Here is a 27,764-nt window from a genome sequence, read left to right as displayed (position 1 = left end):
TGTTTTATTAATGTGCCACCTAATTAGTGAGCAGCCAGGTGACAAATTTCTGTGGGGTCCTCTCCTAAGTGTAAGAATGTCATTTTGGGGATGTTTCCTTTTTGAGCTGGTGGGTACTTCTTTCTTAGTGACTCTCTTACATGTAGTCTTTTTGTTTTTTTCAGGGACAATGGTGACAGATCCAGGCACCGAGCTCCACGCAATGCCCGGATGTCTGCACCTTCGCTTGGACGCTTTGTCCCAAGGTAAGAACCGAGTTGCTAGCAACAGAGGGAGACTTCGTTAGAGCCTAGGATTTAGTTTTAAACCTACTTTCTGGTCTTTGGATTGTCCATATCTGGCATTGTTTCCTAGTGGGCCTACAGTCCAGCCCTGCTGTCTAAACTCTTGACGGATGATGGTTAGCCACATTCAAAAGAGATGAAAAAGTGGTGCTGGGAGAATCCTGTTTAAGAACAGAAGTGTTGGGGGAACTTTAGAAGGAAGGGCAGAAAAGGATAGATACAAATCCGTGGAAGGACCAATCTTGGAAGATTCTGTTCCTTTCTGGGCATCTGTGGATTCAGTGGGTCCCTTCGCCTAGATTTTTCAGTGTAGGTAGTTAGTATCTCCTTTGTTTCGTGGTAGTCTTTAGTCAGCTTTTCACATGTGATTCCTTCTTGTAGGCGTTTCTTGCTGCCTGAGTACTTGCCTTATGCTGGGATTTTTCATGAACGTGGACAGCCTGGCTTGGCTACTCACTCTTCTGTTAACAGGGTCCTGGCAGGTAAGGAAATGTTTGGCTTTTGAAAATGTGAAGGGGCAAGGAGCCAGATAAAGCTTCTCCCTCCTTTACCTATGTTGATGTGATGGTGTCTTGGCATCTGTCTGAAAATTCTATTTTGGGGTCCTGGTTTGATATTCTGTTCCTTACTTCAAGGCAGGAAATGGCAGGGTTGAAGAAAAATGTTTCTCTTACCCTATTTTACTTTCCCCAGACCTTTTTTTTTCTTTTAAATTATTTGTTTAAACCATTTGTTTCTTAATCCAGCAATTAAATTCTGGCTATGCTTTTAATTGAATGATAAAGGTGCCGTGTTTATGTTTCGGTTGGTGAGATACTCATGAGCCAGATCCTGTGATTTAATTAGGAGCTTAGTGCATACCTCTCCACTCCTTTGGTACTGCCAGCATGTGGAATTTCCAGGCACTGGTGAATCTTCTGAGGAAGGAGAACAGGGAGACACCCTTGGAGCTGGCTCAGAAATCTCCACAGAATAGAAAATGGGCTAGGCAAGCCCCACTGAAGCAGTTTTATTATTTATTTACTTACTTAGTTTTGAGACAGCGTCTCACCCTGTCGCCCAGATTGGAGTGCAGTGGCGCGATCTTGGCTCACTGCAACCTCCACCTCGCAGGTTCAAGCAATTCTCCTGCCTCAACCTCCCGAGTAGCTGGGACTACAGGGGCGTGCCACCACGCCCGGCTAATTTTTTGTATTTTTAGTAGAGACGGGGTTTCAGCATGTTAGCCAGGATGATCTCAATCTCCTGATCTTGTGATCTGCCCGCCTTGGCCTCCCAAAGTGCTGAGATTGCAGGCATGAGCCACTGTGCCTGGCCAGCAGTTTTATGATGGTTGAATAGTTTAGTGACAGATGTTTTTGGGCTGTGAGGCATGACATGACTGTGTTCTGAGACGTGGTGTGTGCTATTGCTTCTGGTCAGTCTCTAGAGAAGGAAGTAAAACAGAATTCCATTTTTATATGTAGAAAAGGTTGTTTCCCCGTCACAGTCTTTTCCCCCCTCCCTCCTACCTCCACTGCCGACTTATAAATTTATGAATGCAAATGCATAAAAGGTATAAAAAGCCACATTTAGAGAGATCTTTAATAAGCATCTTTATTAAAAGTTTTTAAATGGCATTCTGTTTTGGAGAATCTGGGCCATGTGATAGTTAAAGTTGGGGAGGGATCTACTGAGGCAGTGTCACTGTCAGACTGCGATAATGTTACAAGTTTTATCTTATGATTTCTAACCAAGCTGCTGTGACAGCATCAGGGCCATGGGATCTGGCCTTTCCTAAATAGTATGTTTCATCCAACATCAATGCTCAGGAATTCCAGAAACCTCAGTGGTTTCTCTGTCAGACACCAGGACTTCATAGGCTCTGGCCTGGCAGGACAGCAGACTACACCACAGTCTCCTGACAGCCTCATATGAGGAGGCTCTGGCCCTAGTTGTAAAACAGATGCTGTGGCCCGTGCCTCTCCTTGCCTGGCACTTCTGTGTGACTTAACTGAAGGCACGTGAAAGCTTTTCACTGGCAGATAATCACTTGCTGCCAGACAATACTCCAGAGCTCTTCTCCACCCTTCTTTGTTCCAGACATCTGCCTTCACCGCCCCATACAGCACCTCCTGCTTCTCTACTGTCGGCAGATCTCTGTTTCCTTGGCATTTAGCTTTGGGGGAACAGCTGTATGTTGTTTTTTTCTGCCTTGCCTCCAAGACCTCCTTATCTCAGTTTCCTGTTTCCTACTTTATGTCTAGTGGTCTGACCCCAAATGGCCTAATTACACTTATGGATACCTTTGAATATAGGGGCTGTGTTCCAGTGGGCAGCTGTTTACAGATGTGAAATCTGCTGAGAAAATCTATGAAAGGATGCAGAATGCCATTAGGAGAAGAAACTCTAGACTCCCTAGAACCTCACTCTTGAGTTAGATTAGCAGATGGTTTCCATTCACCATTAAACTAGTTTCTATCAGTTTTTCAAAATACATATTACAGAATGTTTATTTATCATTCGTTGATATTTTGATGTCCCTCCAGATTCTATTGGCAGTTGTATCGTTTATTTTCTTCTCTTGAGAAAATTCCAGTAATAATAATACAGCAACAAAAGCCTAACATTTATTGAGCATTTGCTATATACTAGGGAGTGTTTTAAGTGCTTTACACATACTTCATGTCTGTCTTGCAGTAATCATATGAGATAGGTGTGATTACCTAATTAACAGTGGAGGAAACTGAATCCCAAGGGCGAACGTGCCCAGAGTGATGCAGCTAAGAAGTAGAAGAATAGAACCAGTGGACTCTAAACCACCTTCCTGATCTGCCTCCTCAGAGTTATTTTAAAGGACAAAGCATTAAAATGTCCTTCTTTTTCCTAGGACTTTATAAGAGAGAGAGCGCTCCCAGGGAACTCAGTGTTTTTCTTGTTTAATTCTTCTTTTTAAATGGTTCTTAGACATAGGTTTTTATGATCCAGTGGTGCTTGCTGAGGAAAATCTTATTATGTAACCGACCTTTTCCTGAGCTTTCTTGCCCTCCTGGATACAGATGTTTTGCTTTTTATTAAACTTGTGATCATGTAATTGAGCTGCTATAATAATAGCTTTCAGAGTGAAAGAGCAATTGGCCTTTTAGCAGTAAGCACTCCCAATTTTCCTGGAAAAGCACTTTGTCTTGTATGATTGGAATGAGATTGTAATGGTCCCAGAACAATTACATTTAGCAGACATTTGTTCTACAGCTGTCATATGCCAGGCACTGTTCTAGGCTACTACAGTGAATAAGACAGACTATGATCCCTGCCTTCCTGTAACTCCAAGTCTTGGTGGTTACCCATGACTCAGTCTTACTCCAAACATAAGTGGAACTTTTGCATGGTGAATGGCTTTTTGCAGGGATGAAGCTTGGAGGGACAAAGCAGACACATACCTGCAGTTTTAGGGGGTGTGACTAGTACTATAGTGCCAAAAGAGTCTTCAGTAGACCCTAAGTAAAGCCATTCAGAATCATCAACAAAAATGGGTTTGTGGAAAATCAAGATCTGTTCTACTTCCTCCCACAAGAGACTAAAAGCAATAATAGAAAACAGAAGCTACTGTAGAAAAGTGTTATAAGGTGACGAGTAAGTTATTGCAAAAAGAATTTTTAAAATATTAAAAAATAAAAAAAGTGTTTTGATAGTCTATTAATTTCATCTCTTCTCCCTTATCTTGGTGCCTTTACCTGCAATTCTGTAGGTTCCTGGTAGCCTCCAATTGGTCGTCAACCCAGGCCTTTCCCTATCTTCAGCAACACAAATTCTAGGGCCGTACTTAAAGAGCTGTAAATGCATGTAAAGCTATTGCAGTTCTACCAGGTAAAATTTTGGGAGAACATGCAAAAGTCTGAGGAGCTCCCCCTGCTGACATTGTAGCAGACCACTAACTCTGTGTAGTCACAGCAACTGAAATGATGGAAATGAAGCTAATGAGTGCCTACTGTGGACCAGGTACTGTCTTCCCACATTATCTCTTTTCATCTTTGCAACAACCCTGTGAGGTAGGTGGTAGCACTTCCATTCTGTAGGGAAGAAAACTGAGACTTAGAAAGTTATGTCACTTGCCCAATATCACACTGTGAGAGGCTGACCTGGAACTTTAAACCGGGTCTTCCTGACTCTTAGAAGAGTTCTGTTCTGTCGTCTGTGCTATGTTTTGTTTGAGTTCAAGTAGGGAGTATCTGCCAAAAGGTTCTTAAGCTTATAATATTTTTCTGCATGTTTGAGGCCTCATAAAAGTGAAATAAGAAGCTTGGCATTTGACAGCTTCCTGGTAATTACTGGAAGAACAAAAAACTTCTGAGGAATAGGGGCCTGGGTAATGTAGGGTATTAGTTGTCTGCCCTGCATTTTCCTAATGAGCATCTGCTCCCAGCAGATGTGGACCTGATATACTTAATTTACTTAATTTACTATTTTGATTGAAATCAATGGGAAGTGTCAGGGTTTTCTTGCTCCTAGCCACAGGTCATTAGGGCCTGGTCCAGTGTCTTGAGCAAGAGATGGCTTTGTGCCCAGTTATCCTAATTTTTCTTATGACTTCTTCTTCTTTTTAAATATAAAAAAAAAAGAAAAACTTTTTACTGAACAGTGTCACTTCTCAGTATGACTTCTTTGACCTATTAAGTTTTGGGGAGTGTGTTGTTGAATTTTCCCATATTTTGAATTTCTCATATTTCCTTCTGTTGTTGATTTCTTATTTAATTTGATTGTGGTCTAAGAACATACTTTGTGTGATTTTGTTCACTTTAATTGTATTGGAACTTGTTTTATGGCTTAGTATATAGGCTCTTCTAGAGAGTGTTACCCATGTGCTTGGGAAGAATGTGTATTCTGCTAGTATTTAGTTGAGTGTCCTGTAGATGCCAGTTAAATCTACTTGGTTGATAGCATTATTCCAGCTTTGTATATCCTTGCTGATTTTCTATCTAGTTCTATCTATTATTGAGAGTGGGTATTGAAATTTATTATTATTGAATTGTGTATTCTTCCATTCAATTTTGTCAGGTGTTTTTTTTTTTTTTTTTTTTTTTTGAGACAGAGTCTCGCTCTGTTGCCCAGACTGGAGTGCACTGATGTAGTCTCAGTTCACTGCACCCTCTGCCTCCTGGGTTCAAGCGATTCTCCTGCCTCAGCCTCCTGAGTAACTGGGATTACAGGTGCATGCCACCAGGCCTGGCTAATTTTTGTATTTTTAGTAGAGATGGGGTTTCACCATATTGGCCAGGCTGGTCTTAAGCTCCTAACCTCAAGGGATCTACCTGTCTCAGCCTCCCAAAGTGCTGGAATTACAGGCGTGAGCCACTGCGCCCAGCCCAATTTTGTCAGTTTTTGATTAATATATGTTGTGACTTTGTCATTAGGTGCACATATGTCTACGATTGATATGTGTTCCTGATGAATTAACTATTTTACCATTGTCCCTCTCTCTCTAGTAATATTTTTTGTCTTAAAGTCAATTTTTTCTTATATTAATATGGCTACTCCAGCTCTTCTATGGTTGTTGATTATATGACGTATCATTTTCTTTTTTTTTTTTTTTTTTTTGAGACGGAGTCTCGCTCTGCCGCCCAGGCTGGAGTGCAGTGGCCGGATCTCAGCTCACTGCAAGCTCCGCCTCCTGGGTCTACGCCATTCTCCTGCCTCAGCCTCCTGAGTAGCTCGGACTACAGGCGCCCACCACGTCGCCCGGCTAGTTTTTTGTATTTTTTAGTAGAGACGGGGTTTCACCGTGTTAGCCAGGATGGTCTCGATCTCCTGACCTCGTGATCCGCCCGTCTCGGCCTCCCAAAGTGCTGGGATTACAGGCTTGAGCCACCGCGCCCGGCCCTGACATATCATTTTCTGTCCTTTTACTTTCAACCTGTTTAGCTCTTCGAATCTGAAGTGTGTATCTGGTAGAAAACATATGATTGGAGCTTGTTTTTTATTTAGTCCGACAATCTCTGCTTTTCGATTGTTTAGTCCATTCATATTTAATATTATTATTGATACAGCTGGGTTTTTGTCTGCCATTTTACTGTTTGTTTTCTGAATTTCTAATGTTTTTCTTCCTCTATTCCTTCTTTACATTTGTATTAAATGAATATCATCTAATGTGTCTTTTAAATTCCTTTTTTGATTTTTTTTTTTTTTTTTTTTTTTTTTGAGACGGAGTCTCGCTCTGTCGCCCAGGCTGGAGTGCAGTGGCCGGATCTCAGCTCACTGCAAGCTCCGCCTCCCGGGTTCACGCCATTCTCCTGCCTCAGCCTCCCGAGTAGCTGGGACTATAGGCGCCCGCCAGGTCGCCCGGCTAGTTTTTTGTATTTTTAGTAGAGACGGGGTTTCACCATGTTAGCCAGGATGGTCTTGATCTCCTGACCTCGTGATCCGCCCGTCTCGGCCTCCCAAAGTGCTGGGATTACAGGCTTGAGCCACCGCGCCCGGCCTCCTTTTTTGATTTTTGAGTGTATTTTTTATCAGGATCAATTTCCAATTTATTCAGACTTAATTCTGGTAAGATACAGAAACATTTTTCACTATATATTGTTCCCCTGTGGCTCCATTCCCTTCTACCTTATTTGTGCTGTTGTGTATATATTAATATTACATCTATATATATTACAAACCCAACAATGTGGTGTTAACTTATTGATTGATACAATCTTTTCTCAGGCATCCTTCTGTTTGTTGCCTGGTATGGGAAAGACAGAGCTATACTTTTTATAAAATTTACTTTTCCTTATTAACTTTATTTTTGGTTGTCCTCTGCCCCTCTCATGTCTTTTATTTTTATTTTGTTTTTAGAGTGTGCAGTGACCCAGTCACGACTCGCTGCACCCTCAACCTGCTGGTCTCAAGCTATTCTCCTATCTTACCCTCCTGAGTAGCTGGCACTATAGGCATACAACACCATGTCCATCTAATTTTTTTTTTTTTTTTGGAGACAGAGTCTCACCCAGGCTACACTCCAGGCTGGAGTGTAGTGGCACGATCACGGCTCACTGCAAGCTCCACCTCCCAGGTTCATGCCATTCTCCTGCCTCAGCCTCCCAAGCAGCTGGTACTACAGTCGCCCACCACCACGCCCAGCTAATTTTTTGTATTTTTAGTAGAGACAGGGTTTCACTGCGCTAGCCAGGATGGTCTCTGTCTCCTGACCTCGTGATCCGCCCGCCTCGGCCTCCCAAAGTGCTGGGATTACAGGCGTGAGCCACCACGCTCAGCCTTGTCCATCTAATTTTTGTACTTTTTGTAGAGATGGGGTTTTGCCATGTTGCCTAGGCTCGTCTCTAACTCCTAGGCTCAAGTTTTCCACCCGTTTCAGCTCCACAAAGTGCTGGGATTGCAGGTGTGAGCCATGATGCCTGGGCCCCTCTCATCCTTTTGTGTGTTCATTTATTTTTATTTATTTATTTATTTATTTATTTGAGACAGAGTCTCGCTCTGTCACCCAGGCTGGAGTGCAGTGGTGCGATCTTGGCCCACTGCAACCTCCATCTCCTGGGTTCAAGCCATTCTCCTGCCTCAGCCTCCCAAGTAGCGGGGATTATAGGCACCCACCACCATGCCCAGCTAATTTTTATATTTTTAGTAGAGACAGTGTTTCACTATGTTGGCCAGGTTGATCTCGAACTCTTGACCTCAGGTGACCTACCCACCTTGGCCCTTCCAAAGTGCCGGGATTACAGGCATGAGCCACTGCACCCAGCCCCCTCTCATCTCTTTTAAAATCACCAGTACTCTATCTTAGATGTTCCCCACTTCCCTGGTACCTTAGGGAATTGCTTTCAGGAGGACTTTTTAGGCTCAGTTGTCAACTGGGGTGGGCATTTAGAGCCTCAGGCTTGCCAACTTTTAGGAATTAACCTTATTTCACCATATGATATCATAGCTGTCTAATACAACAAATTGCTTCATCACTATATAGCAGATCTTTACTTGAACTGGCAAATCTGGTTAATAATAGAGAATGCAGTTAAGGGCCTTCATGATATTACTTAGATGAAAGTGAACAGAAATGAATAATATTTCTGGTGTTGGGTCCTTTATCTCTTTGATCTCCCTTTATCTTTCTGCCTTGTACCCATCTGGTACCCAGTAGCCAGGCAGATAACATGAGTGGCACATTCCAACTCAACATCAATTAAGATGGCTGTTTATAAACCCCAGATAAATGGGGTGGTGGTAGTGGCTAGTGCTGCTTTAATAATTAACCCAATTACATTTCATTCTGCTCCAGTGATGAAAGTGAAGGGAATAAGAGGCTGGCTTTGTTGCCTGGGAAACAGAAGTAAATGCAGTACTCCTCCCAGAGAACTCAGCCTTCCCATTTGCCTTATAGTACCCAGGGCCTTTTACCTATTTGGTGTCCACCAGTCACTGGAGCATTCGGGCCCTTTTTACCCCAGTCCTTTATCTTATCTTCTTATACCACTAGTGAGAAGTGTGCTTACTGGGGACATGGGGACCAGTTTCTAAGCTGAATTGCCTGTGCTTCTTCAGGCTTTTCTAGGGAAAAATACTGGGCCTTGTCAATGAACTTTTCTCTTCCTTTTATATGTGTAAGTTTTTCTGTGCTTTTGTCTCTCTTTCCCCCAGGAAATGTCCTCTTGATCTTTCCCCACTTATGCTTTACTCATGTACCCTTTCTGTATTGTCACCTTAAAATGTACACAGCACTTTCTAAATGCTTAGTATTTTCCAGAACACTTTGGGTATTACAAAATTATTAAATGATTCTGCCCTCAGGGAGTTTACTGTCTAGCCAGGGAGTGGCCCGATTTCTGTGTTTTGTTTTGGCCCTGCCACTAAAAATTAACTAATTCCCCTGGGACTTTAACTGCCAATCCTGATAGATTAGCTAAGGGAGGTGGAGCATAAGCATGGGCTTAGATCAAGGACTTAGGTGTTTCAGTACAGTTTGAAGAAACTCTCCAAATGTGTCCCCCATTCATCTTTTGAGTGGGGCTGTAAGCATAAGTAAGTGGGGCGCTGGTAGGACAGCTGTCATTTATGTGGTATACTCTGTCTGAGAGACAGTATAGTGAAATGTTTAAGAGTTTGGGCTTCTTGGCCGGGCGCGGTGGCTCAAGTCTGTAATCCCAGCACTTTGGGAGGCCACGATGGGCGGATCACGAGGTCAGGAGATCGAGACCATCCTGGCTAACACAGTGAAACCCCGTCTCTACTAAAAAAAGACAAAAAAACTAGCCGGGCGGTGTGGCAGGCGCCTGTAGTCCCAGTTACTCGGGAGGCTGAGGCAGGAGAATGGCGTAAACCCGGGAGGCGGAGCTTGCAGTGAGCTGAGATCGCGCCACTGCACTCCAGCCTGGGCGACAGAGCAAGACTCCGTCTCAAAAAAAAAAAAAGAGTTTGGGCTTCTTGAGGCTGGGTGCAGTGGCTCACACCTATAATCCCAGCACATTGGGAGGCTGAGGCGGGCAGATCACCTGAGGTCAGGACTTCGAGACCAGCCTGGTCAACATGGTGAAACCCTGTTTCTACTAAAAACACAAAAATTAGCCGGGTGTGATGACAGGCACCTGTAATGCCAGCTACTTAGGAGGCTGAGGCAGGAGAATCGCTTGAACCCGGCAGGCGGAGGTTGCAGTGAGCTGAGATCGCGCCATTGCACTCCAGCCAGGGGGACAAGAATGAGACTTCGTTTAAAAAAAAAAAAAAAGGGCCGGGCACGGTGGCTCATACCTGTAATCCCAGCACTTTGGGAGGCTGAGGCAGGCACATCACAAGGTCTGGAGATCGAGATCATCCTGGCTAACATGGTGAAACCCCATCTCTACTAAAAATACAAAAAATTAGCCGGGCGTGGTGGCAGGCACCTGTAGTCCCAGCTCCACTCAGGAGGCTGAGGCAGAATTGCATGATCCAGGAGGCGGAGCTTGCAGTGAGTGAGAGATCGCACCACTGCACTCCAGCCTGGGCATCAGAGCGAAACTCCGTCTTAAAAAAAAAAAAAAAAAAAAAAAAAAAAAAAAGCCAAAGAAGAATAGATGGTGGCAGGGATGCAGTGGAAAGGGAACGCGTATACACTGTCAATGGGAATGTAAATTAGTACAAAGTAGAAATCTTAATGTCCGTATGTCTGGATCGAGGCACCACTATTTGTACTTTAAGTTCTCTGTTCTCTGGGGCTTCCCTAGACCTAAAATGATCTCAGAGCTTATTAAGTCCCATGGTTGTGTGCTCGTTGGAATTACTGCTCATTTTGAAGGTGCCAGCTGAAGATTCCCTATAATCTATAATGACTCAGTATAATACCAGAATTCTTTTACTTCTCTCTTCTTAGGTTATGATTAGTATGTGCTTTGACATGTTTTGCAACCCCTCAGAACAAATGCAACAATCTAGAAATCTGCAGCGGACATGTGAGGAAAGTGAAGGCCAAATGTGAGGTCAAAGCCCGTATTTTCCAGTGGAAGCGGCAGCTTTCTTTGTTATCTTTCTTTACATTTCAAACTTTCTTTAGGATTAGATATCCCCTAACTTGAGCTCCTTGTGCATGGCACAAAGCTGCAGTGAGCTGGGCCTATGATAAACCCAGGGACTCACCTCAATAGCCCTATAACGTGAGAGAGCTATCTTTACAGGGTGAGTAAAGAGACTTGGAACAATCCTTTTTACTGTCCCATCTACTCAATTAGTTTTTACCAAAGTGAGCAGTATGAATACTGGAAGCTAATAACACTTGATAACTAACCCTTCTTTTTACCTTTTTTTACCTATCTCCTTCTTTTTACCTATCTCCTTCTTTTTACCTTTTTTTTTTTTTTTTTTTTTTTGAGATGGGAGTCTCGCTTTGTTGCCCAGGCTGGAGTGCAGTGGCGCACTCACTGCAACCTCCACCTCCCAGGTTCAAGCAATTCTCCTGTCTCAGCCTACCGAATAGCTGGGACTACAGGCATACACCACCACGCCCAGCTAATTTTTGTGTTTTTAGTAGAGATGGGGTTTCACCGTATTGGTCAGGCTGATCTTCAACTCCTGACTTCAGGTGATCCACCCGCCTTGGCCTCCCAAAGTGCTGCGATTACAGGCATGAGCCACAGTGCCTGCCAACTTCCTTCTTTTTAAAACCCTAGGGCTCACATTAGCTTTTCTTTCTCGTTCCCTTTTCCTATCTCCAAGCAGCCTCGTTTATTCCAACCTGGCTAGAAATGCCATGGGAGCTAGCAGACATCACCTCTCACCTTTTCTACCAAAGTAGAGCCAACCTGTGGGTGTTAATTTTCTTTCTTTAAAACTTGCTGATCAACAAAGGCCAGCTCTTCCCCTGGGTCCTCATGCCACTCATCTTGAAGAGCAAGCATGGATATCTTTGTATAAGCCATGATGGGGAAAGAAATTCCTGCAAATAGGTGACTAGGGGCCCTTTGGGAGTGTTAAGACTCCCTTGGGTATTTCTTTTGGGCGGCTGTTGAGTGTCACCCCAGAGCCAGAGAGTCGTCTTGTAACCACATCCTCACCCTGTGAAGATAGTCTCTCATGTTATAGGGCCATTGAGGGGAGTCCCTGGGTTTATCATAGGCTCAGCTCACTGCAGCTTTGTGCCATGCACAAAGTTCACTTCTACTGTCTTGAGCGGTGGAGCTACATTCTTTAGGGATGCCTGGTAAACAGATTCATGGTTTTTAACTCTTCTTTTTTTTTTTTTTTTTGGAGACAGAGTCTCACTCTGTCACCCAGGCTGGAGTGCAGTGGCATGGTCTCAGCTCACCGCAACCTCTGCCTCCCGGGTTTAAGTGATTCTCCTGCCTCAGCATCCCAAGTAGCTGGGGCTACAGGCGCATGCCACCACGCCTGGCTAATTTTTATGTTTTTAGTAGAGATGGGGTTTCACTGTGTTGGCCAGGCTTGTTTCGAACTCCTGACCTCATGATCTCCCTGCCTCAGCCCCACAAAGTGCTGGGATTACATGCATGAGCCACCATGCCTGGCTGGTTTTTACTCTTGTAGCTCATAACTGGTAAAGCAGAAGCCAAAAATCTTCCTTCCTAATTCAGGGAAGTTAACTGGTCCAGGGTACAAAGGAACAGAGGGAAAGCTAGACAGGAGGTAAAGGATAGAAGTCCCCATTGGGAACAAGGGTTTCTCCTTGTTCCTGTGAAGTGAGGCGCACAGTAAACATGTGAGGGATATTTATTTTCACAAATGAAGGTGGCTGGAAAGGTGAATTGTCTCCAGAGTCTACCATATTGATATAGTGCCGGTGGCTGCTTTTTGTAATATTTGCTGACTCCCAACAGCAAGAGTTCACAGCAGTCTTTTATGGTTTCCCTTGGACTGGTAACATAAATGAAAGGAATGACATGGAAATATCCACAGTCACTCCTGCTCATTAGAGTGAAGTTTTACCCAAACAAATAGCTCTGAGATTGTGACAGTTCTATAACAGCATTTACAGTTATCCAAAATATCGCCCATCATGCTGAACTGGCAGAGGGGTAGTGAAAAGACAGAATTTAGTAACTCAAGCTTAGGTTTGGTCATGAAGTAGTATTACAGAGAAAAACAATCCTAAAATTCATAGGAACCAGAAAAGAACCTGAATAGCCAAAGCAAATCCTAAGCAAAAACAACAGCAACAACAACTGAACCAAACACAAAGCTGGAAACATCACATCACATTACCTGACTTCAAATTATACTATAAGGATGTAGTAACCAAAACTTGCAAAACGTGGGGACTTTGGAATATGGTATTTCAAATTTGGTAAGCAAAACAAAACCCCTAAGAACATTTGTTCTATACCAAGTACTGTTCCAAGAACTTCTCACATATTGATCAGCAGCAGCATTGCTATGATACTCCGTCATTTTTACAGATGAGGAAACTGAGGCTAAAAGAGATGAAGTAGTTTGCCCAAAACCACAGCTAGTACTTGACAGAGTGGAGTTGGACCTCAGGCAGTCCTGCTCTTTTCCAGCAGAACCACTATGGGGCGTAATCTGATTCTTTGTTGGTAGAAAAACAGGTTAAAATATAATCTCAGGCTTTACCTTCAGAGAACAAAAATAGGCCGGGCACAGTAGCTCATGCCTGTAGTCCCAGTACTTTGGGAGGCCGAGGCAGGCAGATCACCTGAAGACGGGAGTTTGAGACCAGCCTGAACAACATGGAGAAACCCTATCTCTACTAAAAATACAAAATTAGCTGGGCATAGTGATGCATGCCTGTAATCCCAGCTACTCAGGAGGCTGAGGCAGGAGAATCACTTGAACCCAGGAGGCAGAGTTTGCGGTGTGCCAAGATCAACAAGAGCAAAACTCTGTCTCAAAAAAAAGAACAAAAATAGTATGTTCAGCTCAGAAGACTGCTACTGGGAAGGGGGCTACATATGCTCTTATGTCCTTGTCGCAGATCCTTTCCCTTAGAAAGAGGGCCCCGTAGAAGAATTATATTCCGAAACATTGAATCGTGAAGAGGTAATTACACTGTTGCCATCCCATTGGGAAGAAGGCTGGGGCGGTGATTACATTCCAAAACAAAGCTGTTTGGGTATAATTGCACCGTGCTGCTCTTATCAGTCTGGAGAAAGCAGGCCTCTGGTCTCCATCCTCATTTGTTTTTGAGATGGAATCTGAACAGCATTCAATTAATAGTCAAGACCCAGGCACAGGGAAGTCAGCCAAAAGAGCCAAGAGGACATTAACTTGCTATTGGCATTTTCCTTCTACTGACGTTTTCCAGACCTTTAAGTATCAGCAAATTTGAGGGGGAGCCTAGTTAAGAAAATTTATTTGGCTAGTGAAGGGTTAGAGATTCCTCTTTAAGAGGCTGTGCCCCAAATCCCTCATTGGTCTCTATATGTAAAGGAGAGATAGTTGGATGGCAGTGAAATTTTCCTCTTCTATCAGCAGCTTTAGCTCTATCAGAACATAGCCCTTCCTTGAAATCATTCCCTGGGACTTGCAGCATGTATATATATTTTTCATGTATGTAGCTTCCAAAGTGGTAGAGCAAAAAGCTTCTCTCTGGTTGTGTTGATATAATAAGGCTGACTTGGGTTAAACTTCAGCAATAATCTCTAGATCTAGACTAGAAGAAAAAATAAAATGAATTTTTTTTTTTATGACTCAGAGAACAAAAAACGGCCAGTTACTTTGAAGGCTTGCTTGTTGATCTAGAGCAAAGAAGTAAAAGGTGCATGTATCGGGATGAGGGTTGCACAACCCTGGAAAGTGGTAGAGCTTTGGCCATTATGTCATTTAGCTTTTGCTGCTGGATAAACCACCCCCAAATTTAGTGGCATAAGACATTTCTTGTTTCGCACAAATCTGTGAGTCCAATTGCAGTTAGCCTGGTTCGCACCATTGGCTCTTCTCTGTGGTCCATTAGTAGGCTTGGCTGGATGTGGATGATCTTAGATGGTTTAGTAGGTAGAATAATGATCTGCCTAAGAGGTCCACATCTTAATCCCCAGAACCTGTGAATATGTACTTTACTTGGCAGAAGGGACTTTGCAGTTGTGATTAAGATTATGGATCTTGAGGTGGGAAGATTATCCTGATTTATCTGGGTGGGCCTCATCTGATTACATGAGCTATTAAAAGTGGAAGAGGAAGGCAGAAGGGTCAATCAAGGTGCTGCAGTGATTGAAGATAGGAATGGCCTCTGCTAACAGCCAGCAAGCGAGTGGGAACCTCACTTCTGCATCTGCAAGTAGCTGAATTCTGCCAACAACTGAAATGGACAAGGAGACACACCTGAACACAGGCCAGCCAACACCTTGGTTCTAGTCCAATGAGTCCTTTGTTTGACTTCAGGCCTATAGAACTAAGAGATAATAAATTTGTCTTGCTTAAGCCACTAAGTTTCTGGTTATCGTTATGGCAGTCATAGAAAACTAATAACAGATAGCGTCACACGTGTATCTGGCATTTGGCAGGCTGTTTGGCTTCAGCTGGGATGACTTGTCTCCTTTCTATTCACCAGTAAACTAACCTGTGCTTCTTCGTATAGTGTGTCAGGGTTCTCTCTCTCTCTCTCTCTCTCTGTGTGTGTGTGTGTGTGTGTGTGTGTGTGTGTGTGTGTGTCAGAATCTCGCTGTGTCACCCAGGCTGGAGTGCCGTTATATAGTCTCAGCTCACTGCAACCTCCGCCTCCTGGGTTCAAGTGATTCTCCTGCCTCAGCCTCCCAAGTAGCTGGGATTACAGGCACCTGCCACTACGCCTGGCTAATTTTTGTATTTTTAGTAGAGACAGGGTTTCACCGTGTTGGCCAGGCTGGTCTCGAACTCCTGACCTCAGGGTTCTAAAAAGAAGCAGGAGAGGTCAAGCCCTACTGCAGAGGCACTTTTTGAGTCTCTCCTTATGTCATGTTTGCTTTTGTCCATCCCCTCAGCTAAAGCAAGCTGTTTGGGTAAGGCCGAAACCAGGAAAGCAACTCTTTAAGGCCATGGATACAGGAGGGCTTAAATCATTTGGGGCCATTACTGTAACATGCTGCCACAACTAAGTAGGCTTTGGAATCTGAGGTAGCCTGCTAGCACACTCTGAACACATTGGTTTTTTTTCTTTTCTTTCTTTTGAGACAGGGTCTCACTCTGTTGCCCAGGCTGGATTGCAGTGGTGTGATTACAGTTCACTGCAACTTCTGCCTCCTGGGCTCAAGTGATTCCCCTGCCTCAGCCTCCCATATAGCCTCAGCCTCCCAGGTACCCTGGGAGGATACACATGCCACCACACCTGGCTAATTTTGGTATTTTTTGTAGAGACAAGGTTTCACTGTGTTGCCCAGACTGGTCTTAAACTCTTGGGCTCAAGTGATCCTCCCACCTTGGCCTCCTAAAGTGTTAGGATTACAGGCATGAGCCACTGCGCCCAGCACAAATCGCTTTTTTTAAAAGTGTCCTTATATATACTGAGGAAAGCTTCAGCATACCAAAGGATATAGAGGTACAGATTTAGAACTTTCAAGAAATATCTTCGGGTGTGGTGGCGCATGCCTGTAATCCCAGCTACTTGGGAAGCTGAGGCAGGAGAATTGCTGGAATCTGGGAGGTGGAGGTTGCGGTGAGCCGAGATTGCACCATTGCACTCCAGCCTGGGCAAGAAGAGCAAAACTCCATCTCAAAAAAAAAAAAAAGAAAAAGAAAGAAAGAAAAAGAAATATCTTGTCTTAGGTAATTATTTGGGTTATTCAGAGAAATGAATTTAGAAACAACATTCAAATAAAAAGCTGGACCCTGGTTTCCTAGACATAGGATATCAGGGAAACTACCTTTTCTCTTTCTCTGGGTATTTTCTAGGATATAGCCCTCTATTTCTGTGCTGGAGGGTAAAACGATGTGCAAAAGAGCTCTGTGGGTGGTTGGGCCCCTTGGGGCCAAATGTATTTCTGTGTAGGAGTAAGACTGACAGAATTAACTGTGCAAGCACTTACTAATTGGCTGTAAGTGAACCTGTACCCATGGCATCATTTATAATCCAGAGCTCCTTGAACAGAAGCAACTCAGAAGAAAAGTTCCTAAAAACTAAGGCAAGGAATTTTTGTGTGTCCAATTACTGTGGCATGTTTTGCTTTCTTACAGCAATGATTGGGAGAAGCAAGAATTCAATTCTTCTCAAGCATAGGACTTAGCTTTTACTTGGCATTGTTGAGATTGGTTAAAAATTATTTTATGGCACCAAATGTGAATTGCATAGATTGGGCCTCTGGTCACAGAGAGACAAATTCAGTGTATTCACCATTCTTTTTTTTTTTTTTTTTAAATTCACCAGTAAACTAACCTGTGCTTCTTCACATAGTATCTCAGGGTTCTTTTCAAAGTAGAGGGTTCTTTTGAAATACAAAAATTAGCTCCAGCTAATAGTAGAGATGGGGTTTCCCCATGTTGACCAGGCTGGTCTCGAACTCGTGACCTCAAGCGATCTGCCCATCTTGGCCTCCCAAAGTGCTGGGATTACAGGTGTGAACCACTATGCATGGCCTCACCAATCAATCTTTTAGGACTTCCTTGATGTACTTTTAGAGCCACCCCAGTGGCTGGTGGGTTGGGGGCTCTGCTGTTGGTAAACCCTGGATATTGCCCTAGGCATGTGCATTCAAAATGGTATAGCCTATGTACAGTAAAGATGTGTCCTCAAAGAGGCTGGGCACAGTGGCTCAAGCCTGTAATCCCAGCACAGTAGGCCAAGATGGGAGGATTGCTTGTGCCTAGGAAAGGCCAGCCTGGGCAACATAACAAGAGCTTATCTCTACAAAAAGTTTTTTTTTTTTCCCAGAAATTAGCCGAGCATGGTAGCATGTGCATGTAGTTCCACAGTCCCAGCTACTCAGGGGGCTGAGGTGGGAGGATCACTAGAGCCTGGGAGGCAGAGTTCCCCATTGAGCAGCGATCACATCACTGCACTCCAGTCCAGGTGACAGAGCAAGATCCTGTCTCAAAAAAAAAAAGTATCTTTAAAGAGACAAAGACTCTCCCTAATGAAAACTAGGCCTTATCCTTTTTTGTCTGATAAAAGTCAGAGGTTGTGGTGATGAGACTGAGCTAGTGTCCTTCTAGTCTGCCTTTACTTTTACTTCTGGGTCCCTTTCCCCTCCCACCTTTCTCCCTTTGTCTGTTGTGGGTCTCCGTATTTAAGCAGAATTTTTTTTTTTTTTTTTTTTTGAGACAGTCTGGCCCAGGCTGGAGTGTGGTGGCGCAATCTCGGCTCACTGCAACCTCCGTCTTCCGGGTTCAAGTGATTCTCCTGCCTCAGCCTACCTCGTAGCTGGGATTATAGGCATGCACCACCATGCCCAGCTAATTTTTTTGTATTTTTAGTAGAGATGAGGTTTTACCATCTTGACCAGGCTGGTTTCGAACCCCTGGCTGGTCCATCTGCCTTGGCCTCCCAAAGTGCTGGAATTACAGGCGTGAGGCACCACACCCAGCCTTAAGCTGAATTTGAACCTGATTTTCTTTAAGGCAGAACTTAATAGAGCTAACACAGGAACTAATTGAGAGCTTATAAAAGCCACGAAGTGTTTCTTGGTCTAAATATTTTTCTGGATTCTGCTGATGTGAAGCAACTGGGGAAAAGTCGTAAAATGTTGTATAGCTTATTTTGCAAACTAAATAAAACTGAAAATATCAGTGCAAAGCTGAAGTAAATTGTTTAAAATGCCCAGTTTCTTCACTCCCATGTTCTAGGTGGAGAGGCCACAGGGACAGGTTAGGAGCACATGCTGTGAATAAGTTTCTGGCTATTCTAATCTATGTCTTACCTGGGAAGAATGTGAAGGTCCTATGGGATAGACGCAGCACCAGCACCACGGGTTGACTTGGGACTCTTTGCATATCTAACCACCCCTAAAATATACCCTCTAAGTGAAAAACAGTGTGCTTGCTCTGCTGGCAGCTTCAAGACAAGTCACCTAACCTGTGCACACCCTACTCATTCACCTGCCAACCCTGAGACTCATTTATAGAATTTCTTGAGCTGCCACTGGGTGGAACTAACAAATAAATTGGCCATGGGATTTGGAGATAATATCGCTGAAGGAAACACTGACTGGCTGATTTCCCCTCTCAACTTCATGGATACCTTTTCCCCTACTCTGTTATTATTTCTGGGTAGTGTGTGTTGGAGGTTTGGTTTGTGTGGACTCATCAGTCATTGTTTTCAGGCACCGAGTGCAGCTCTCCACCTTTTCCTTTGTGATATTAGTGTCTCCCCTACACGGAAGAGTGACCATTTTCTGAAAGGCTAATGCAGCTATGCAGGATAGCAGTGTTCTTTTCTGATACCTGGAAAATAGCTGTTAGGGTTTAGAATTCCTGAAAAAATTCATTTTAGTCTTGATATTTTAGAATATCCTTTATTTGAAGCTGCCTGCTTTCTTCACCTTCTTTCTTGTGAATGCCGCAGTTCCCTGTTCCACCTTTCTCCGAATCTGAGACCTTACAGTAAAAAAGAAGTATGCTACAAGAAATTATGGGATTCTTGTATCCAGAGCAAAGTGATGATGGTTGCAAGTTGACTATTTGACATTTTACAGTTTTATATGACTCATAACTTTTGTGTGGGGAGCATAACTGAAACAAATTATCAAACTGGGAATGGCCTCAGGGGCACTGTCTCTGAAGGAAAGGGTTGGAATTTTGAGTCCTTGGGGCTTCTGAGTTTGACAAATTGAATTATCCTAGGATTCCTCTGTCTCTCGTTTTCATTTTTCATTGGATAGTCTGTGATGGGAGGGGATTTTTGCATACAGAGAAATAGACTCAATCAAAGAATACGGCAAACTAATACATGTGGAATTAAGGTCCAGTCTACCCCCTCAAAGAAATACATGCTTGTCTTTTCCTTTTCCAACCTAGAGCCTGGACATTAAACTGTTGAATATTTTGTCTATCTTCCCTTTTGGCTTTGGTGGTCTTAAACGTTGAACGTTAGCAAATGTCATGGAGACACACCCATGTGTCTTTCTTGTAAGGAAATCAAGGACTTGAATTCCTCTTATTCGTAATTAATACTTTGCATTCCAAGTTATAGGTAGTACTGAGCCCTGGAGGCTGTCTGCCAGATAGGTTGACTAGGGTTTGAAGTTAGTTGGATTGCTATTCTACTTTGCAGAAGAACCTAAAATACTTAAAATTTTTTTCTATTGATAAGACTTTTTCCATTTAAGACGTATTCAATTCACCTCACTCATTTTCTCCTCTCATCTCCTCTCCAAGTATTCAGGTTGATCCTATGGGAACATAATGTCATCCTCCTCGTGCTATAGATATATGCAGACTTTCTCAGGCTGAGCCTTAAAATGTCCATTTCTCAACTGCACACTGTGTTCTTTCTCTTTCGACTATCTTGACTTTTGTGTTTTTTTTTCACTCTTCTGGCTCTGATATGGGTTAGCTCCCTCAGTGAACCAGTACTATATTTCTTTTCTTGAACTTAACCTTACCTGCTACCCATAGGGAAAATCTAGAATGAGTACTAATCCATTGTGGATTTATCCCTCTGTCCAACAGACAGTATGGTATAGATGCTTAAGAACAAGGGTAGAGGCCAGGCGCTGTGGCTCACACTTGTAATTCCAGCTCCCTGGGAGGCCGAGGCGGGTGGATCACCTGAGGTTTAGAGTTCGAGACCAGCCTGGCCAACATTGTGAAACCCCGTCTCTACTAAAAATACAAAAAAGTCAGCCAGGCATGGTGGCACATGCCTGTAGTCCCAGCTATTTGGGAGGCTGAGGCAGGAGAATTGCTTGAACCTGGGAAGTGGAGGTTGCAGTGAGCCGAGATCACACCACTGCACTCTAGCCTGGGCGACAGAGCAAGACTTTGTCTCAAAAAAAAAAAAAAAAAAAAAAACAAGGGTAAAAATTGGGCCTCTGTTTATGTTGAGAAGTATATGAACAAACCTGTTCATATTGATCATATACCTGATAATAATTATTTATTTATTCCCTTATTCATTTGAAAGTATTTTCCTCTGGTTGTTCTAATATTTACTAACTTAATAATGAAATTAATCAACCAGGAAAAATATCAAACTGACTGATTTTACCACCACATTTATTGCTATTCTTTTTTTTTTTTTCTTCTTCTTCCTAGATCAAGGCAGCACCCTGAACCAGTAAAAGTTCAGGGATCTCCTCATTGCTATTCTAAGGAGTAATATAATCCAGTTTTCAAGTTTGTGTGTTATCATTGGAATATACTTCTTGGGTGCTACAATGTGCTAGGTCCTATACTAAGTGTTGGAAATTTTTTTTTTTTTTTTTTTTTTTTTTTTTTTTTTGAGACGGAGTCTCGCTCTGTCGCCCAGGCTGGAGTGCAGTGGCCGGATCTTGGCTCACTGCAAGCTCCGTCTCCCGGGTTAACGCCATTCTCCTGCCTCAGCCTCCCTAGTAGCTGGGACTACAGGCGCCCGCCACCTCGCCCGGCTAGTTTTTTTGTATTTTTAAGTAGAGATGGGGTTTCACCGGGTTAGCCAGGATGGTCTCGATCTCCTGACCTCGTGATCTGCTCTCGGCCTCCCAAAGTGCTGGGATTACAGGCTTGAGCCACCACGCCCGGCCGGGAATTTTTAACAGGAAAAATTAAGTTACCTTGTTTAAGAATCCTTAAAGGATCCAGTCCGGCGCGGTGGCTCACGCCTGTAATCCCAACACTTTGGGAGGCTGAGGCGGGTGGATCACGAGGTCAGGAGATCGAGACCATTCTGGCTAACACAGTGAAACCCCATCTCCACTAAAAATATAAAAAGTTAGCTGGGCGTGGTGGCTGGTGTAGTCCCTGCTACTCGGGAGGCTGAGGCAGGAGAATGGTGTGAACCCGGGAGGCAGAGCTTGCAGTGAGCCGAGATCACGCCACTGCACTCCAGCCTGGGTGACAGTGCGAGACTCTGTCTCAAAAAAAAAATCCTTTAAAGGATCCATGTTTTTTTTTTTTTTTTTTTTTTTTTGCCTTTTCAATACTTACTATTGCTATTTTACCTCCAGAAATCCTGGATTTTTTCTGATTCTTTATCACTGATCATTATATCACTCTGTGACAGTTTCCCCCACAAATAACAGGAAGAATTAACTTTGTTTTATGTTAGGGCTTTATCCAAAGATGTCAATACAATACTCATCCTATCAGAGAAATGTATTACAAAAATACAAGTTATCACCTCTCTAATTTTCTGTGGACTTAAACACACCTAAAGTTCCTGCCACTCAAACCAGATGTACACAGCCTTCTTTTCCTCAGCAAACTTTTTTGGGGAATTGCAGTGTCTTTCAAGCTTTAGCTTCCTTTGATGAGGTCAGTTGTCTCTTCCTGGCTACCACAGAGGCTGTCATGCTGACATGATACAGGAGGATGTAGTCTTTAATGAGTGCCTTTGGCACTACTTGACAATTGCTTATTTTCCAGTGATGTTGCATTAAAGTATTAATTAACCACTAAATTCAAGTTGACCTCTTAATTGAGGAGGCTTTGCTTTCCTGAAGGCAGGCAGACTGACTTTCCTAACATGATCTAGTACTCTTGTGTGCCAACAAGTTTTGATCAGTGTGTAAAATGTACCTTTACTAAAACTGTTACTGTAATAGGTTGATTTGAGGTTGAGGAAGTCACATTGTGTTCTAGAGTGGGATACAAGTTGGTATGAGCAAGAGGTAAAAGGCTGGTACCAAAGAGCAGGAGTTTCCTGGAGCATGTGTGAAGTTTGCCTGGTGAGCAGGTGACAGGGCAGGGAGAACAGCTCTGCTCAGTGAGTCAGTGACATAGTTCCAAAGGCCACCAGTTAAGGACTAGGAGGCATTGTCTTACTGTAAGTGATTGTGTTTTTATTATTGCTGCCTTTACTGTTCTGTGAGTCTTCTGATTCCTTCAAATAAACTGCTAAGAAATCTAGTATTCAAATGTGTGTTGTGAACACAAAAAGATTGAGAACTACTGATTTTGTGTTTTAGAAAATAAACTAGAAGTTGACAGGTTGTTCTCCTGACTCCTTTTAGTAATTCTCTATACAATTTGAGTGAGTCATTTAACCTCTGTCCACTTGACAGGCAAGGGTGTGGTGCTTACCACTATGTTCCTTACAGAATTTAAGTAGGAAGAATTGGTAAAGTGCTCTAACTTCATTTGAAAAAGGTATTATCTGTAGTTCAAAGGAATAAAATTAAAGATATGTCCTAGCACCCAGGTTTTTGGCAGTACCTGAACTACTTGAGACAAGTTGGGACTGCCAACGTTAGATGTTCCAATGACAAGAACACCTCAGTGCTGAGAGACAGGCTCAGGTGGCTGAAAAGGATCCATCTCAGTTTAATAAAAGGAATTGCTAAAGAACATCTGAGTTGTGCTAGGCACCCTTGGGACATAAGATAAATACTTCTTGTTGAACTAAATAGAAGTGGTCACAGCAGCAGTAAGGAGGAGGTAAGACTTGTCCAGGATTTGTACAGAATCTTTTCACAGGCTGAATGTTGCTCACAATATGTCCTTTGACTATCTCTGGCTAATTATTATTTTAATCTCTTCTCAGCTTTTCCACGAATATAATGTCAACCAAAGATCTTAGGCCATTCACAACTCTTTAGTAAAAATTAATGTGGATGTGAAAATGAGGCCTCAAATCCTGAAGTAGAAAGTTATTCCTGGCTGGGCGCGGTGACTCACGCCTGTAAGCCCGGCACTTTGGGAGGCCAAGGTGGGTGGATCATGAGGACAGGAAATCGAGACCATCCTGGCTAACATGATGAAACCACATCTCTACTAAAATACAAAGAAATTAGCTGGGTGTGGTGACGTGTGCCTGTAGTCCCAGCTACTCAGGAGGCTGAGGCAGGGGAATTCCTTGAACCTGCGAGGCGGAGGTTGCAGTGAGATGAGATTGGGCCACTGCACTTCAGCCCCAGCAGAGCAAGACTCCGTCTCAAAAAAAAAAAAAAAAAAGTTAAGAAAGAAAGTTATTTCTTAACCCTTTGGGGGAAATGCCAAAATACTCTTTTTTTGTTTGTTTGTTTGTTTGTTGTTGTTGTTTTTTTTTTTTTTTTTTTGAGGAGGAGGAGTCTCGCTCTGTCTCCCAGGCTGGAGTGCAGTGGCCGGATCTCAGCTCACTGCAAGCTTCCCCTCCCGGGTTCCCGCCATTCTCCCGTCTCAGCCTCCGAGTAGCTGGGACTACAGGCGCCCGCCACCTCGCCCGGCTAGTTTTTTGTATTTTTTTAGTAGAGACGGGGTTTCGTCGTGTTAGCCAGAAGGGTCTCGAGCTCCTGACCTCGTGATCCGCCCGTCTCGGCCTCCCAAAGTGCTGGGATTACAGGCTTGAGCCACCGTGCCCGGCCCAAAATACTCTTAAAGGAATATTACTCTATTGCCCAGGCTGGAGTGCAATGGAGCGATCTCGGCTCACTGCAACCTCCGCCTCCTGGATTCAAGTGATCCTCCCACCTCAGCCTCCCGAGTAGCTGGGAGTACAGGCGCTCGTCATCACGCTCAGCTAATTTTTTGTATTTTTAGTAGAGACAAGGTTTGTATTTCGTGTGTGTGTATGTGTGTGCGTGTGTGTGTGTGTATAGTGTTTCTGTTGTTTTGATTTTTTTGGAGACAGAGTCTCACTGTGTCACCCAGGCTGGAGTGCAGTGGCGCGATCTCAGCTCACTGCAAGCTCTGCCTCCGAGTTCATGCCATTCTCTTGCCTCAGCTTCCTGAGTAGCTGGGACTACAGGTGCCCACCACCACATCCGGCTAATTTTTTGTATTTTTAGTAGAGATAGGGTTTCACCGTGTTAGCCAGGATGGTCTCCATCTCCTGACCTCATGATCCTCCCGTCATGGTCTCCCAAAGTGCTGGGATTACAGGCATGAGCCACCACGCCTGGCCGAATTTTTATATTTTTTAGTAGAGATGCAGTTTTGCCATGTTGGCCAGGCTGATCTTGAACTCCTGACTCCAAGTGATCCGCCCGCCTCAGCCTCCCAAAGTGCTGAGATTACAGGCGTGAGCCACTGCATCTGGCCGGAATTCAAATTTCATCTAAACTCTTACTAACCTGGAAACCATGGGCAAATGGTTTAACTTGATCTGAGCCTCAATTTCCTCCTCATCTATTACATAGGGATTCAGTAAATTCTTTCAGCAACTACCCTGTCAGAAATCACCAGTCTTCCATGCAACATTTTCCATTCCTCTTCCCTGTTTTATATTTCTCCATGGATCTTACCATAATTTAACATACTATATGGTGAACTTACTAGTTCTTTCTCCTCCTCCCTCTAGAATGCAATTTCCACGAAGGTGGGAATTTTTGTCTATTTTGTTCATTGTCTGGCACGTAGTAGGTACTCAATAAATATTTGTCTGATGAGTAAACAAACTTCCTGTAGGGTGGTTGTGAAGATAGAATGGGAGCTTTTTATTTTATTTTTTTGAGACAGTCGCACCTTGTCACCCAGGCTGGAGTGTGTTGGTGCAGACATGGCTCACTGCAAGCACCCAACTCCTGGGCTCAAGCAACCCTCCCACTTTAGCCTTCTGAGTAGCTAGGACCACAGGCCCATGGTGCCACACCTGGCTAATTTTTAAAAAATTGTTTTGTAGAGATGGGGTCTCCCTATGTCACTCAGGCTGGTCTTGAACTCCTGGCTTAAGCAATCCTCCCACCTTGGCCTCCAAAGTGCTAGGGTTGTAGGCATGAGCCATGGTGCCCAGTCTTGAATGAAAGCTTTTAGAGCACTTATTTTGGCACCTGGCATGTTTTCTTTGGCTCTAAGGAAGATAATACAAGTCTTATTTATATAACTGATTAATGTGTAAAGTGTCTTGCTACACATTGCTCAGTTATATCAGAACGGAAGTATGGATATTAGATGATTGTAAAGTTTTAAAATGAAATAGCCTGGGCACAGTGACTCATTCCTGTAATGCCAGCACTTGGGGAGGCCAAATCAGGAGGATTGCCTGAGGCCAGGAGTTCGAGACCAGTCTGGGCAACATAGTGAGACCATATCTCTACCAAAAAAAAAAAAAAAAAAGTTTAAGTTAGCTGGGCATGGTGGTGTGGGCCTGTAATCCTAGCTACTCAGAAGGCCGAGACGGGCGGATCACGAGGTCAGGAGATCGAGACCATCCTGGCTAACACGGCGAAACCCCGTCTCTACTAAAAAATATAAAAAACTAGCCGGGTGAGGTGGTGGCGCCTGTAATCCCAGCTACTCGGGAGGCTGAGGCAGGAGAATGGCGTGAACCCGGGAGGCGGAGCTTGCAGTGAGCTGAGATCTGGCCACTGCACTCCAGCCTGACAGAGCAAGACTCCGTCTCAAAAAAAAGAGAGAAAATGAAAGAAATACATGTTGCTGTGTCTTATTCTTAGATTCATTTTACTCTGCAGATAACATATTTAAATTGTGCCTAGTTTATAATGTTTTCATTGTACATATTTTCATACAATTTTCATACATATTACATATATAATAGGTGTACATATTTTCTCTCTCTTTCAAGATTATCAGTTCTCTCAAGTTAGGAACCATACCATTTTTTCATAGTTGCTGTCCCCAATGTTTCTGTTACAGTCTGTTACGTTGTAGTCTAAGGATTCTATTTCTTTTTTTTTTTTTAACTCCTTACTATCGTTCCCAAGGTACTCTATTTCTAAAACATTCAGAGCAATAAAAAATTCTGTTATAAAAACAATGTTTTCATTTTGGAGGAAGGGAAGATTAGGAGCTAGAGAGTTCAGCATAAAACACATTTTACCTGGGGCATATTCAATGAAAATACGTTAGATATAGATATAACTGTAAAGCCTAAACTAACTAAATCTAATATCTTATTACATCTTCCTTTTCTTTTTTTGAGGTGGAGTTTCCCTCTTGTCACCCAGGCTGGAATTCAGTGGCGCGATCTCGGCTCACTGCAACCTCTGCCTCCCAGGTTCAAGTGAATCTCCTGCCTCAGCCTCCCGAGTAGCTGGGATTACAGGCATAGACCACCACACCCAGCTAATTTTGCGTTTTTAGTTGAAACGGGGTTTTGCCATGTTGGCCAGGCTGGTCTCGAACTCCTGACCTCAGGTGATCCACCCACTTTGGCCTCCCAAAGTGCTGGGATTACAGGCTTAAGCCACTGTGCCTGACCTTTCTTTTCTTTAAGAGTGATACTTGGGCTACTAGGAGGCTGAGGTGGGAGGATTCCATAAGCTCAGGAGTTCAGAGTTACATTGAGCCAAGAGTAATGCTTGGGCCTCCTTCCTCGTCTTCTTTTTTCTTTTTTTTAAGAGACGAGGTCTCACTATATTGCCCAGGCTGTTATCAAACTCCTGGGCTCAAGCCATCTTCCTGCCTTGGCACCTCCTAAGGTGCTTGGGACTATCAGTGTGAGCCACCATGCCCGCCACCCCATCCCACTTTTTTTTTTGTATTAGTGATTGGTCCCACCATGCACTGCTTGCTGCATATTCTTTAGCATCCATTGCTATTATAATTCACAGAACCACTCAAAGAAGGCAGTTGTTGTTTGGCCATTCCTTCATTAAACAAATATATGAGGGTTTCCACTATACCTGTCACCATCCTATGCCCTGGAAGAATAGCAACTGTGTTTTCCTAAGTAAACTGAAGACTTCAGGATCTCTTCTCACTATTCTAACCCTGATTGACCATTATGCTTTCATAGCAGTTTCCTGACTGGTTGTTCCCTGCTTATAATCTTCCCACACCAGAAATACTTGCCAGTATGTGGCCCTAGACTTCTGGTAAACATGTGTTTATCTCCATTCTCTCCCAAATGTCTTCTAAATTAACAGTAAAGGGGCCAGGCACAGTGGCTCATGCCTGTAATCCTAGCACTTTGGGAGGCCGAGGCAGTCGGATCACTTGAGGTCAGGAGTTTGAGACCAGCCTAGCCGACATGGTGAAATCCCATCACTACTAAAACTACAAAAATTAGCCGGGCATGGTGGTGTGGTACTCAGGAGGCTGAGGCCACTGCACTCCAGCCTGGCGACAGAGCGAGACTCCATCTTA

The 27,764-nt window shown here is 43.6% G+C and overlaps 1 protein-coding gene across 9 annotated transcripts in view; it reads left to right on the top strand.

The window, feature by feature from the left end:
• The window catches only part of AMBRA1 (autophagy and beclin 1 regulator 1), a 201,678-nt gene that overhangs the window by 102,197 nt on the left and 71,717 nt on the right, over nt 1-27,764 (top strand). For all 9 annotated transcript variants that reach the window (XM_030918157.1, XM_010371070.2, XM_030918156.1 and 6 more), the window contains 2 exons: nt 165-245; nt 666-766. In XM_030918157.1, coding sequence (XP_030774017.1) covers nt 165-245; nt 666-766 — 182 coding nt within the window. The remainder of the gene's footprint in view (nt 1-164; nt 246-665; nt 767-27,764) is intronic.

Source organism: Rhinopithecus roxellana, chromosome 15 (genome assembly GCF_007565055.1).
Source record: "Rhinopithecus roxellana isolate Shanxi Qingling chromosome 15, ASM756505v1, whole genome shotgun sequence".
Taxonomy (NCBI): domain Eukaryota; kingdom Metazoa; phylum Chordata; class Mammalia; order Primates; family Cercopithecidae; genus Rhinopithecus; species Rhinopithecus roxellana.
Note: the sequence above shows the minus strand (reverse complement) of the source record. Positions and strands in the feature narration are given on the sequence as shown.